The sequence below is a fragment of the Podarcis vaucheri genome, assembly GCF_965113315.1.
Source record: "Podarcis vaucheri genome assembly, chromosome: 10".
Taxonomy (NCBI): domain Eukaryota; kingdom Metazoa; phylum Chordata; class Lepidosauria; order Squamata; family Lacertidae; genus Podarcis; species Podarcis vaucheri.
The window spans coordinates 6,107,631-6,123,060 of NC_138748.1; the positions used below are offsets into that span (position 1 = coordinate 6,107,631).

Below are 15,430 nucleotides of genomic sequence, written 5' to 3' on the forward strand. Positions count from 1 at the left end.
CTGTGTTAAACTGTATTGACTTTGACATTGCCTTTCAAGGACATTTTAGCCTGTATTGTGGTTTTACAGTGAGTGCTGACATATCTTGCAATCATTCGCTTCTTACAGCAGTAACAGAAAGCTATTAAAATGCAGCCTTGCTATGACGGGCCTGGTCACCGCACTGTTTGAGACTCAGTCAGATGAGCAGCTGCACTAAGATTTGTCACTGCCCTTGCAGTATAAGTAAACCTCAGAATAAATCATCAAGCAGTCCCATCCTGTCCTTTCCTTTCCTTCCCTTTTCTGATGCTAGAAACAGCCCATTCCCCAAAATGATGTAATTTCATTAAAAAGCAGACAGGGATTTGCCAGGATTGGGTTGAGGTTACACTGGGGGCGGGGGGGAGGGACTTGTTTGTGGGAAAGTGTTTTAGCATATTTCAGCCAGCTACCTGTATGCCTGAAGTAACTTGTTGAATGCTATTGCAAGCTAACTTTCAGCACTGCATTCTGCATTCACGTAATTTGTGCACACGCAGACCACTCCATAAGCCATCAGAGTTGTTTGTACAATTAGAATCGGTACATTAGTACTAGAACTAGACTTGGGTGAAGGTATCCATGTGACAGATTGCTGCAGTACATTACATGTGTACATCTGTGGTCAGTTATGTGTCCTGGTGTACCATTCTGGAGCAAATGACAAGTTAAAGGCCCCATCCCGGCTTTTGAGTATACATTATTGTGGGTGATTAGTAGCCATGTAAAGGGATGTGCAGCCGTCAAATTAAATGACGACTAGATTGGCATTTTGATAGGCATCAACATCAGGTTAATTAATATTCTTACTGGAACAAGTCAGTATCATTTAGCAGTAGGTCGCTTGTTTTCCCACCACAAATATATTGTTTGCAGGAACTTCACAAATTCAGTGTTAGGATTCACTGAAATTTTGTAGTAGTGGTTCTTCAAACACAGCTTTAACGGCACTGGAATGAAATCATATTTTGATGAAGTAAGCTTAAGTACACCTTGAAACGCTTGAATGCCAACTCATGCTCCCGTATTGATTTAGATTTCCCTGCCTTATCCCAAGGACAAAGGAGAATTAATGCACATTTCTGCAATTCAGGGGGTATTTAAAAGAACTGGGAATTGAAAGGTCCTTGGTATAGTTACTGAGTGATGACTTCCAGTGCCTCTTTTACAGTGTCCTGGAGGAGCCTTCACACCCAACATACGGACCACCAAGGAGTTTCCAGATGATGTGGTCACCTTCATCAGGAACCATCCCTTGATGTTTAATCCCATCTACCCGGTTCACAAGAGGCCACTAATAATCCGCACAGGAACAGACTACAAATATACAAAAATTGCTGTCGACCGTGTCAATGCGGCAGATGGGAAATACCACGTCTTGTTTCTTGGAACAGGTAGGACAAACAAACACCTGCTGTTTTAGTAATCTACAGGCATCTGTTTTGCACAACAGGATCAACCACTGCCAATTTGCTGTTATATGGATGCGATCCCCACCAATACGGTAGTCAGGGGAGCTTTTGTCAATATGAAGGCTGTGTTCCCTGTTCATGATAGCTAGGGCCAGGGGCAAAAATGGGAAGAGTAATGGATGCAAATTTCACTTTTGTGCAGTAGGCAGTTTCTACACCCATCCATCTCTATCCTCTATCCAGTCAAACAACAGGCATAATCAGAATTTAAGGACACATTGCAGCCAGGGGTGGGGGGATCAGGGTGCAAAGCAAGGGCCAGTGAAGGGTGTGGCCTGAGAAGAGTTATGGATGCCAGATGAAGAGGCCTAGAAGGTTATCCTCCCTTACTTTAGATCTCTTAATCAATACTATAGATCTCCTAAAAGTGTTTTAAAATAAGTTTTTTAAAGGGGGGATTGTTGTCATCTGCTCTGAATTAAAGTTGTATTCATATTTAAGGCTTTGGATTTGTTTTTCTTAAAAATACAGTCCGATTAATACTATAGTCACCTCTGGAGAAATCTTAAACCAGCATTCCAGCTCAGCGTTCTCATAGTTTCACACTGTAGCCTCCTGGAAAATTCTTGATCTTCTTTCAGGAACAACTACGCTTTCCAATGTTCAAACATGCCAATACTCTGGTCAGCTGAGAGTAGAATCTTATGGTGTCTATACAAATGTTATACTTTCATTACACAGCTGTCCCATTTCAGGTCTGTGGGGCTTGTCAGTGTGATGCCACACACTCCGACATGATTTGCATTGCTGGTAGCCAGGGAAGAGCCCTAGCTCTTATTGCCCTGACACCAGTAAAGGGCTCCTCTTTCTTTGAACTGGTCCACCCATATTCCAGTCCAGCCTGATAATGGAAGTGTTTTCCATAGGTCCCTGCTCTTCTCTCTGGCTTTGCTTCCTTAAAATTGTTGCTGCTGTCATTTATGTAAAGCAGTGGTTCTCAAACTTTTTTCTCTGGACCACACTTCCAGAATAAATATTTGCTCATGCCGCACCAATTTTTTAATTGATAAAAAAAGGAAACAACTCCTAGCAGTGCTTGATTTATAACACAGAACACAACTACTTTATAATATGTTTGTATAAAAGTATAAAATAATGCAGCTATATAAGAACACAAATCATTTCCAAAATATAATTATAAACAAGCCTCTTACATATGTACCCTAAGTTTGTATACAAGCTGAATGAGATGTGTGAACTTGCTTTTGTCAAGTAATCTCATTTATATTAGATATTTAGTCTGCACCTAGTTTTCAAACACGTGTCTGAGTAGGAAGGTCTTAGTCTTCTGGCAGAAGGACAACGAGGAGGGAGCCTTGGAGGGAGCAGCCACAAAAGGGCTCTCATGTCACCTCCAACCATGTCTCTGATGTCATGAACATGGGTGGCACACAATAACTGATGAAAAATAAATGAAGCCCAAGGGTGTGGCATTTTTTTCTTCTGTTCCAGTGTTTTGTGTTTTCAATAGGACTAAAGGGATTTGCTAGAGAACGCAATCACAAACAAAAATCAAGCGAGCAAAAGGAATGGGGATCATGGGTTAATTAAAAGATTTGTGTCAAATTTCCTTCTTACGAGTGTTGACAAGTGCATTGTGTGATCCTGGCAGGCTTGATCGCTGGTGGCACAGGCCCCGGCATCCCTTTGGCAAGGGCAAGAGGGACTTGGCAGCGTGGTGACATGAGGCAGCATGGATAAGTTACGAAGCGGGACAGAAATGTTGCCAGTTCTGTCTCTCTCGGTCTAAGAAGTGAGTCATTCTTCCAGCTAGGTTGTTTGCCTGCCAGGTTCAGAAATACCTCCTCCCATGTAGTTTTAGGACTTGATCTAGTCATGCAGATAAATCTCATGGGCAGAGCTGCAGGTGGAGGTTTGTTAGACAGAGCCATTCAGGGGAACATATGCTACCCTTGGCCACCTTGCAATGATGAAGAAAGATCAATCCTCTACTTCCCCAAATGCTGAAGGAATTTGAGAGAACTTTAAAAGTGCTCTTGAGAATGAAAGAGAAAAATAGAAGCATCTTTTGCAGGAGAATAAATCTTTTGAGGAAATTTTGAGGTTTCGGCACAGCACCAACAAACTCAAATGTTCAGTTCCAGCCTCAGAGTCCATCTGTGCAGCAGGAAGAGGAGTGACTTCTCCCTCCGAGAACTGTGCAGACAGGGTGTGTGTCAGGGGTTCAGAAGCAGAGACGCAGAGAAGGGTGGAAACAGAGAGCGAGGGGGAGGAAGCCGAAGGGAGAATGAGTGATGATGACGACCCGAGATCTCCAAGCCTAAGCAGTGAGTCAGAGGACTCCCAAAAGGGAGCCCCAGTGAGCAGAGCAAGGGGGGGATCCGGGGGGACACCCCAGGAGGAAGGGAACAGAGGAGATTCAGAGAGCAGCAGCTGGAAGTCGGGACCCACGCTCAAGACTGAGAGCAGCAGGGAGGAAGGCAGCCAGGCATCGGGTTCCGGAGGCCGTCAGCAGGAGGGAGGGCACGAGTCAGGGGTGGTCACGCCCTCCTCAGAGAGCGAGGCAACGGTCAAGAGGAAAGTAGAGAGTTGGGCGCGCGCGCCAAGTTCAAATGCAGCGGAAGCTGGAGCAGTAAGCAGCCCGGAGAGTGAGCCAGGTCCCAAAGCCCGCCGAAAGGAAGCGGAAGGATCAGGGGGGTCAGCGTCAGAGGAGAGTAGAAGGGAGGAGTCCCAGGGGGGCAGAAGGACCCAGAGACGTAGGGAGAGGCGAAGGAGGTGGAGCAAGGCTAGGGTATTAAGCTGGTGTGCAAGAGGCGGGGACTCAGATGGGTCTTCGCCGACCTAGGGCAGAAGGTGTAGAGCTGCACGCTGCAGTTCGGAAATGAAACCTGTAACTCAATAAAGACTCTTTTAAAGTGGACGCTGTGTGGCGTGGTCCTATGTGAGCTGGGACCTGGTAGCAGCTCTGACAGTAAGACCCATCTCTTCAAAGCTTCAGAAACCTGAAACCTCGCAGCGGGAGCAGAAGCCGCTAGGGGAGGAAGAGGGGTGTCTGTAAGCAAGCTCACAAAGGTTAGCAAGATGACGGAAGAACAGAGGATCTCCGCGCTGCAAGAGGCAGTGACCCAGTTGTCCTCAGAGGTATTGGCTTCCAAGAAACGGGAGGAGGAGACTACAGCCGCCTACAGAGACCTACACGCCAGGTTTGAAATGCTTGTTAAGCAAGGGCAACCGGGACCCAGACCGGAGGGCGTGGGATTGGCACGGAGAGCAGGAGGGCTTGTGGCTCACTTCGATGGGACTTTGCAACAGTACCCTAATTTTAGAGCAGACGTAATGTGCGCACTGCAACTGCTGGCAAAAGACTTTAGAGATGAGGAAGAGAAGGTGGGGTTCATATTGTCCCATTTGCATGGGGATGCCAAAGCCTGGCTGCGCAATTTGTGGAGGGATAAAGATCCGGCGCTTCAGAATGCAGATGCCTTTATCAAAGCGATGGATGCGTGTTTTTTGTCTACTATTGATGTGGATCTTGCCAGACGGGAGATTCATGGACTAAAACAAGGGAGGGCGAGCGTCCGGCAGTATCACGCCCGATTTTTTGCGCTGGTCAGTGCTTTAGAATGGGATCGGGATTCGCCCCCTGTCAGAGACCTCTTCTGGGAGGGTCTAAGTTCTGCGGTTAAGGATGAAATTGCAAGGGGGGAGAGGCCCCGAAGCACGCAGGAGGTGGTCCAAAGGGCGCTGACTGTGGGGGTGAGGCTGGAAGAACGTCCATGGTGCAGAGATGAAGGACGTGGAGGGCGCGAAGCAGCGAGAAGTTTCTCTTTCGTTCCGAGGGAAGCAGCGCGTGCGCAATCCACACCTCCGCCAGGAGGGGGAGGGGAACCGATGGAGGTTGGAGGTGCAAGGGCTCAGTCAGCAGCCAGAGCCCTAGCACCGGCAGCAGTGAAAGCGAAGCCTCCTAGAGGGAACAGGAAGTGTTACATCTGCGAGGATCCAGGCCATTTGGCGAAGGAGTGTCCCCGGAGGCTCCACAAGCACACTGCAGCCTCAGCAATGGTGACTGCAGCAACGCAGCAAGGAGAACCACAGCAGGGAAACGACGATGTCTGGCTGGAGACGGAGGCACTGGGGCCCAGCCAGACGCATCTGTGAAGCAGCCCCCAGCGATATTGCAACCCACGGATCCCCTCCCACCCAAACCAGTGGTGCAGCTCACAGCGTCTCTCCAGCTGCCCAACGGCGTCACTATCGAAGTGCCGCTTTCTGTGGATTCTGGAAGCAACGCAGACTTTATAGCGCAGAGCTTTGTGGAGCAGCACGCTATACAGCTATTGCCTGCCACTCTGCCCCTGCAAGTCGTCACAGTGGATGGCAGAGAGTTGCTAGGGGGGCAGGTGGTGAAGCAGACGCCACCAATGGTGATGCGCCTTGGCAACCACAGGGAAGTCATCAGTTTTAATGTCACCCAACTGTCGGACACGCCCATTGTGTTGGGCATGAGTTGGCTGGACAGGCACAGTCCGACACTGGCTTGGTACCAGAGACAACTGATCTTCGGCTCCTCTTATTGCGCAGAACACTGCATCCTGCCCCGACGGGAGGGAGAGGAGGAGGAATCACAACTGCAGTTGGGAACGTTGCAAGCGGTCCCCCACAAATACGCGAACTTTTTGGAGGTCTTCTGCGAGAAGGAGGCGGACAAGCTACCCCCTCACCGGCCATATGACTGCAAGATTGACCTCCTACCGGGGGCGACGCTGCCGAAGGGGCGGCTATACTCCATGTCTGAAGATGAAATGCAGGAACTCAAACAGTTCATCAAGCATAACCTGGAGCGTGGCTTCATCAGAGAGTCCAAGGCAGTGGGGGGCAGTCCCGTTTTCTTCGTGAAAAAGAAAGACACGCCCCAAAAAAGACTCGTTGTGGACTACCGCCTTTTGAACCAGATGACCAAACCGTCTGATTACCCCATGCCCAGGATTGACGACCTCCTCGCGACGGTGCGCAAGGGACGCGTGTTCACCAAGTTGGACCTACGAGGGGCGTACAATCTCATCCGCATGCGGGAGGGCGATGAGTGGAAGACGGCCATGTTCACACCGCTGGGCACCTACGAGTACAGGGTTATGCCCTTTGGATTACAAAATGGCTCTCACTGTTTTCAAGCTTTTATGCATCACGTGTTGGAGGGACTCCTCTACAAGACATGCGTCTGCTTCCTGGATGACATCCTGATTTTCTCGGACTCGCAGCAAGCTCACGACCGAGACGTGAGGGAGGTGCTCAACAGGTTGCAACAACATAGACTGTACGCCAAGCTGGAGAAGTGCCAGTTCGACACGAAGGAGGTGGATTTCCTGGGATACAAGTTGTCGGACAAGGGGATAGCCATGGACAGCACCAAGGTTCGTGCGGTATTGGATTGGAAGAGCCCGCGCAACCGGAAGGAGGTCCAGCGGTTTGTCGGCTTCGCCAACTTCTATCGCAAGTTTATCAAGGGGTTCGCGATGCAGACGGCAGCAATTACGGACACGCTCAGCTCCAAAAAAAAGAAATTCATCTGGACGGAGCAGGCGGAGCAGTCCTTTCAAGCGCTCAAGCGTCTCTTCGCATCGGAGAAGCAACTGCTGCATATCGACCCCAGTAAACCGTTGAGGGTAGAGACAGACGCGTCAGACAGAGCCGTGGGAGCTGTTCTGCTGCAGCGAGACCCGCAGGGGGTGTGGCGGCCGGGAGCGTTCTACTCCAGAAAGCTCAGCAAGTCGGAGCAGAACTACACCATCTGGGACAGGGAGTTGCTAGCCATTCATGCAGCTTTCAAGGCGTGGAGGCACTTCCTAATCGGCGCCAAGCACACGGTGCAGGTCTGCACGGACCACAAGAATCTGGAGCACTGGCGCACGGCTCAGTTCCTGAACCAGAGGCAGATACGTTGGGCGGAGTTCTTTGCTGACTTCAATTTCCGAATAGAGTACGTCCCAGGCGACACCAACATCATGGCGGATGCACTGTCCCGAAAACCGCAATACCTAGAAGAGGTGACGCCAGCGGCGGCCATGCACATCTTCGCACCGACGGCGTGGGCGTGTGCCTCAGCTACAGTAGACCTGGATGCGGTGCGACGTGCATTGCGGGACGACTCATTCGCACAAGACAAGATGGCGGAACTGCTCAGAGGCACGGCTACCACGGACGAGTTCCAGGTGCGGGACGGCTTGCTCCTACGCAAAGGGGCTGTCTATGTACCAGGAGACGACCTTCGCGCCAAGGTACTGCAACAGTTGCACGACGCACCCACGGCCGGTCACTTTGGCACAGAGAAAACGATGGAATTAGTCGCGAGAGACTTCTGGTGGCCCAGGCTGAGAGGGGAGGTCGCGGACTACGTCGCGAGGTGCGACACCTGCCAGAGGGCCAAGCCGGTACACAGACCACCGGCGGGACTGTTAGAACCGCTGCAAACGCCGTTTGAACCGTGGGAGAGGGTGGCCCTGGACTTTGTGACGGATTTACCCAGCTCGAGAGGCAAGACAGCTGTGCTAGTGGTGGTGGACTTGTTCACCAAGATGGCACATTTCATTCCGTGTGCGAAGGTGGCCACGGCGGAACAAACCGCCAAACTGTTCATAGATCACGTGTTCAAAGTGCATGGCCTGCCACGGTCTATCCTGTCCGACCGCGGACGCCAGTTCATCTCGTCTTTCTGGCAGAAGCTGATGGGTTTTCTAAATGTCAAGGTCAATCTGGCATCAGCAAGACACCCGCAGACCAACGGGCAAGCAGAGAGGGTCAATGCCATCATGCAGCAGTACCTGAGATGCTATGCCAATCAACAGCCTGCGACGTGGGTGGATTACCTGCCGCTAGCCGAGTTCGCTTACAACAACACGAAGCACGTGTCCACAGGAGTGACGCCGTTCTTTGCCAACAATGGGAGGCATCCCAGAACCTTCCCGGGACTGGAGAGAGTGGGGGAAGGAGAACCACAGACGGCGGACGCGTTCGCGTCAGAGCTGCAGGCGGTCCACGATCAACTCAGACGGCAGCTGGAGCTAGCTAAGCACGCCTACAAGGTGCAAGCTGACAAGCACAGGCGGGTTGGCGAAGTGATCCAAGTGGGAGACTGGGTCTGGTTGGCAGCCCACGCAGTGCCGACCAGGTCACTTGCCAAGAAGAAGTTGGGGCACAAGCAGATCGGTCCGTACCAAGTCGAAGCGCAGATCAACCCGGTAGCCTTCCGACTGGCGCTGCCGGAGGGTTCCAGAATGCATCCGGTGTTCCACAGGTCGGTGCTCACTCCCTACAAGGCACCTCACAGGTTCCAGGAGCCAGGGACGGCGCCAAGTCCGCTCCGGGAACGGACGGAGACGCGGGGGGTGAAGCACCAGGACCACATCAACGAGGTCACGGAGATTTTGGACTCCAGATGGGGGGAGGAGGGAGTCGAATACCTCTTAGCCAGAGAGGGCACCCGGGCCAGCGCCAATAGCTGGGTACCAGACTACGCTGTGGAGGAACCCCTGCTCAAGGACGAGTTTCATGCCCTCTTCCCACACAAACCCATGCCAGCGAGCTTCTTCGACGACTGGTTGTTCACACCCACACTTTCTTCCAGCACGTTCCATGGTTTCGACTCAGAAGGGGAACCCGCACGGAGCACCCGTTCCCCAGAAGGTTCACCGGCAGGTTCGGCATCAGGCAACTCGTATTGGTGGGACGATCGACCAGAGGAGCAATGGCGCAGGAAGTGGCTGGAGATGCCAGGTCGAGCGACCGACGCAGAGACTGACATGGACGTGTTCGGGGAGGACCTCGGGTTCGAGCACGGCGGTACAGAGATGGAAGAGCAACAAGTCAACGTCGACGACCGCGAGGGGGAAGACTCGGAGGTCTTCAGTTGGCGGCCACCCACGGGGAGCGACCTGTATCCAGCATTCCCTCCCATGATGATGGAGCACCCAGCACCCACACCTGACAGCGGGGAGGGGGGAAGGGGGGGCTTCGAGGGGGGGATGGATGTCAGGGGTTCAGAAGCAGAGACGCAGAGAAGGGTGGAAACAGAGAGCGAGGGGGAGGAAGCCGAAGGGAGAATGAGTGATGATGACGACCCGAGATCTCCAAGCCTAAGCAGTGAGTCAGAGGACTCCCAAAAGGGAGCCCCAGTGAGCAGAGCAAGGGGGGGATCCGGGGGGACACCCCAGGAGGAAGGGAACAGAGGAGATTCAGAGAGCAGCAGCTGGAAGTCGGGACCCACGCTCAAGACTGAGAGCAGCAGGGAGGAAGGCAGCCAGGCATCGGGTTCCGGAGGCCGTCAGCAGGAGGGAGGGCACGAGTCAGGGGTGGTCACGCCCTCCTCAGAGAGCGAGGCAACGGTCAAGAGGAAAGTAGAGAGTTGGGCGCGCGCGCCAAGTTCAAATGCAGCGGAAGCTGGAGCAGTAAGCAGCCCGGAGAGTGAGCCAGGTCCCAAAGCCCGCCGAAAGGAAGCGGAAGGATCAGGGGGGTCAGCGTCAGAGGAGAGTAGAAGGGAGGAGTCCCAGGGGGGCAGAAGGACCCAGAGACGTAGGGAGAGGCGAAGGAGGTGGAGCAAGGCTAGGGTATTAAGCTGGTGTGCAAGAGGCGGGGACTCAGATGGGTCTTCGCCGACCTAGGGCAGAAGGTGTAGAGCTGCACGCTGCAGTTCGGAAATGAAACCTGTAACTCAATAAAGACTCTTTTAAAGTGGACGCTGTGTGGCGTGGTCCTATGTGAGCTGGGACCTGGTAGCAGCTCTGACAGTGTGTAAAGTATTTTTTGACACTGGATGTAGTAAGTGGTGAAGCTATAATAGAAATGTTCACCATGGCCCTGCAAAAGTGTATTTTACAGATCAGACAGTAAAGCAGAGAGACACCAGCATATGCAGACAGACACTCTGTGATTCTCTGGACAAAGGTGAATCACACTTTTTGCCGTTGTGTGGAAGCCGTTTAAAAAATACTCGGTCTAGCAGATGTCAACTCACAGTGTGCTGTTCAAGTGCTCACCAAGTTGATCAGACCATTTTCCCCATGCCAAAGCAGGCTTTTCCTCGGATGTGGCGGGGCATTAGTGATAACTTTTACAAAAGTGTGTGGCAGATGGTGAAAAAGCCCATTGCATGCTCAAGTTCATTAGGAAAGGAATGAAAAATAAAACTACCAGAATTGCACTACTGTGTGCAACCCTAGTAAGCAAGGCTTTGTGTGGGGGGGGGGCAGCAGCAGGGGAAAGAGGCATCTTATCAATTCACCTCATGTGGCGAAATGGGATGTGGCGAAATGGGGCAACTACGTAATAAAGGCTCATCACCAGGTACATTTGCCTGCCCAAAACAATGTGCTGGCCTTATTGAACCCCCTTTTTTTTGCTTCACTCCATATAGCTTTCTTGTCTGCCTCAGCAGCAACCTTCCAGCATGTCTCAAATTGGAAACAAAAAAGGGTTTGGATAAGGTCTGCTGCCCGGAGCAACTTTGGGAGGAAGGACAGCTGTGATTGACAGCTGAGCCAGACCAGAGTCTGGTGATGCAGTGACTTGGGATTCTACCAGAGGGCTGGAGCCTCTCTCTGATTGGCTACCAAGATGGAGGGGGGTGGAGCAGCACTGGGGGGGGGGGATAAAAGGACCCATTTCTGAGAGAGAGTTCAGAGGGGGAGATAGTTGAAGAGAGAGAAGGTGGGAAAGAAGGAGAGTTAGGGCTGATCTGTGTGTAACATCCACTCTGAGGGAAATGTCTACAATTAGAGAAAGGAGTCTGAGCTTAGATTGGAAGGCAGTGTTTAGTGTCTTCGGAGAGTATTGAGACAGGAGTTAACTGGAGGGCTGAGTCTGAGCAGGAGAAGTAGAAGCTGTGAGTCTACTTGGGTCTCATTCCAGTCAGGAGGGTAGAGATCTTTTAGAAAGAGAAGGCTCTCAATCCAGTTAGTGGGGATCCCCTGGGTCTGTTATATATTCAAAGTAATTGTTCAACTTCTGCCTAAGTCTCCAAGCATCGGTTTTACTTTGCACAGAAACCTGTGGTGGTATACAGAGCGGTGGGTCCGCTGCCATTGGTAGTCAGGAAGGTGGGATCTGCTACAGCAGGATATAAATTTAATAAATTAACATTTCACACAGGAGCACAAGTCTCCCTAAATTGCCACCAAGTTTCACTTGAATTAGTTTCTGAAATAATTTTGGATGGTCCTGATGGGAAACATCTGAACAGTCCCGAGGGCAGCAGAGTGGGAGTTTTGTCAAGACCAGCAAGAAGAACCTGGAGTCTTTTGTCATCCCAGTGGATCCTTGTACTTTCACTTGACAGAAATGTTCCAAGCAGAATTTATTTTTATTTTTAGGCTTTCCCTTTTCTCTTCTTTTTGTTTTCTTGCCCTTGAGGTCAGACATGCATATTTGAGCCAGAACTGCAATTGTAATTTGTCTCATCCTTGGGCTGGGAGGTGGGGAGCTGGGACCACCACAAAGGAGAAGGTTCCCTCATAAAACTGTCACCCGGGTCAGCACTTCTTACCATTGTGGTGCTGATGGTGGTTTTTATGATGTGGCTTAGCTTGTCCTTTCAGATGTTGTCTTTTGCTTGCTTGTTTGTTTGTTTTCTTAGGGAAGGGCTTTTATAGGTCTGTTTTGAAGTCTCTCTTTTGAAGATACTGACTAGAACGTTCTCTTTTGGCTGGCTTGTATTACAAATATATGGAAAGAGTTGAACTTTTCCCTTGAATTAGAAAGTTGAACTTACTGCATAAACAGCCAAACATCTGGGTGTTCCATACCACCTAAGTGCTGTGTATAGTGTGATGCAAACCGTAGCCTGATGTAAACCGTCATAGTTCTTTGACTGTAACTGAGCAAATGGTATCTGGGAGCCTTGACTGGCTAGAGCAGATAAGAGATGTAGTCCTAACATCTGCAAGTAGGGATGCATGAATCTGTCAATTTCATTCTCTCATTTTATAAACGTTGTAGAACTCCCACCCCCGGAAGCACACATGACACCTTTGTTGGTGGGCTTCTTCTACCCTTGCCTTAAGGCCCAGGACTATGGGAGAGCTGAGACGTGGGATGAAATTATCTGAAAATGAAATCATCAGTTTGTTGCAGAAATAGTTGTCATTTTAATGATACAGTTGTCTTAACTGGCTCAGTTATGATCTTATTGTGTGGTGTTTTTTTTAAAAAAGACTGTTTTATTGGTGCCTTAGTATGAATGAATGCCCTGTGATCCTGATGGATAGAAAGTGGTCTTGAAATTAAGTAAGTAAGTAATGTGCCTAGCTTCTTCTTGTGCAAAAAATATTCACAGAGAAGCCTGACCAGCCTTGGGATCATGCAGGTTGGGGGTGGGGAATTTTAGCTATTCCTCTCCCTGCCATAGTCCTCCACCCACCCACCCCCCCAAAAAACACCTATCCTACGCTGCTTTTTGCATTTCAGGGGAAGCCCCAATTTATGTCATATCGGCTTTGGAGCTATGTGTATGCAAATTTGGGAGTGTCTCTATATTGCATGGGGGTGAACAAAAAATAAGGCTATCACATGCCTGGCCTAAAGGCACTGCCACCTTTAAGCTAAAGTGAATTTTGGTTGTGAATTTGGGGGTTCTTCCTTGGCAAACCAAGAAATTTAGGAAAGGTGGTGGAGCTTTCCTATGTTTAAGGAGTTTCCTACATTTCTAATTTGAACCACACTCTCCGATGTACCAGTCCCATGAAGTGTAATACTAGTGAGGTTGCCTCAGTGATCGGATGGGCCCAGTGGGCGTCAGAGGGGGAGTTAAAATATTACTCCTTCCACTGGTAACATAGGCAGAAATTGCATGCAGAGAAATATGTTTGATCCAACTCTTTTTCCTTTCTGAAAAACATGATTTCACTCCTTTTGGCAGTGTTCATGATTCTTGTAGCTTTAGACCCTGGCTGAACATAGCCTTGCAAATTAGCCTGCAAAGGTTGCTTTTCACAAAACCTTAGGGCCCAACTACACTTAACATTGATGATGTGATTAGCAGTCACATTCAGTATTGTGGCTTGGGGAGCAGTTGTCATCAGGGCTGCAGTGTATGAGGAAGGGAAATTGCAATGCTAGCCACACATGCAACAATTAGCAATGGGGGGGGGGGCTTTTCCATTGGAAGAACATGAGAAAAATATTAATAATTTTTTTAAAAACCACACACACACACACACACACACACACACAACCTATTATGCTAGATATTGTGACATTAGTATTTTTAAAACTATGATGGAAGATGTTATCCATAGCAGTTGCAAGATATTCCATTGGAAGATGTTGGTTTTATCATGAAGTTCCTGCATGCTGTTAGACACAGGGCAGCCACAGCTCTCTCATCTATTGTTTTCAGCATTGCATCCTTTTAATTATTTTTTGTTCTCTCCCTCTCTCTTCCTTTCCTCCCCCTCCTGCTACTCCTTCTCTGTTCCAGACCAGGGTACAGTACAGAAGGTGGTGGTCCTGCCCACTAACTCCTCTGCAACTGGAGAACTCATCTTAGAAGAACTGGAAGTTTTTAAGGTTGGTCTCTCTCTCTCCCTCGGCCTTATTTGTCTCACGGGTGTCTTCATCTGTGCAAAACACTTTGATCTAATATAGCCTGGTTTGACTGAAATGTCTTCGATAAACGATCGAATGAGGAACAGTGTAACTTTTTTTGAGGCTGGAGTTCTCCAAGTGAAGAGTCTTAAATCTTCTATACGGCATTTAAATTGCTTATTTTTCTTATGTTGTCATCCTGGCTTAAAGGATTTCGATAACTGTTTCTCCTCCCCTCCCCACGATACAGCGGCTTCCATAAACGGGCCTTTTTGCTATATTGTTATTTTTCTTTCAACCGCTTGCAGAGGAATGCCAAATTCTCTTGCTTTTTTGTTGATCTGATAGGATTTCTGATGGCAAGCTACAAATCTTAAGGAAAATAGGCTTAGTTTTGCTCTCCTGTATGTATTGAAAGCCCAGATGTTCCTGGTGTTAGAAAACCATAGACCTGGGATAAATAGTTGAGAAAGGAAATGAACCAGGCTTTGTCAGTCATTTTGTATTTCTCCGCTATGAACCACATTGGGATTTTTGGATGGAGGGCAGTATACAAATTTAATAAATAAATAATCATCTTGCTGAATCCCTCTATAACGGAACATAATGGAAGAGGGTAGGGTTTGGCTGGTTGCAGAGGAGTGGTGGGAGGCACCAGTTTGGGAACCCCCAAGAAAAGAAGACTCAGAGCCTGGGGATGGTGGTGGGACGATGGTGAATGGTCCAAGGCAGAAGAGGGAGCAGACTAGGAGCAGGAGGTGTCAGAAACTGAAGAGGTAACAGGGTTTAATGAGTAGGAAGGGGCTGTGGCAGAGAACAGTGCAGAATCAGAGGCTGGAGACGAGGGGCTAAGAGGCAGAAATATGGCAGGCTACTGAAGAAGCCAGGGGGTTTCCCCCTCCTGCTGTGAACAAGTCCCCTCCCCCCTGGTCTCCCAGAACCTGCAGAGGTGTGACCAGGGCAGAGCAGAGACAGATAAAGCGGAGAAGTTCTCAGATCACTTGGGGAGGACCCAAGGGAGGAGACATAGGGAGCTGTAGGGAAGCAGGGACCTTCAGTTCTCACAAATGCCTCATTGGGGCAAGACCTACTGGGAAGAGGTGAGCTGTTTTTGTTTCTTTGAATAAAAAGTTAACTTCACTGATACCTTGTGAGTTATTTCTTAACGGCTCCCGTCTTGAGACGTAGACATGCTCCTCCATTAGAGCAAAACAGGAAAGTCTTTTTACCTTTAAACCCTGGAGAGACCGTGTAGGTAATAATAAACTAGATGGATTGATGATCTTACCCAGTTTAAAACAACAACTTGTGTATCTATGTTCCTAAATGTTCCTTTATTCTCATCAGATTAAATGTGCCTACTTGTAAGCCAGGATCTGACTAATAGCCTCCTTCTGCTTGAA

The 15,430-nt window shown here is 49.5% G+C and overlaps 1 protein-coding gene across 1 annotated transcript in view; it reads left to right on the plus strand.

Moving 5' to 3' along the window:
• Nucleotides 1-15,430, plus strand: part of SEMA3C (semaphorin 3C) — a 149,707-nt gene that overhangs the window by 116,549 nt on the left and 17,728 nt on the right. Inside the window, exons 12-13 of the mRNA XM_082239640.1 lie at nucleotides 1,193-1,415; nucleotides 13,921-14,009. Coding sequence (XP_082095766.1) covers nucleotides 1,193-1,415; nucleotides 13,921-14,009 — 312 coding nt within the window. The remainder of the gene's footprint in view (nucleotides 1-1,192; nucleotides 1,416-13,920; nucleotides 14,010-15,430) is intronic.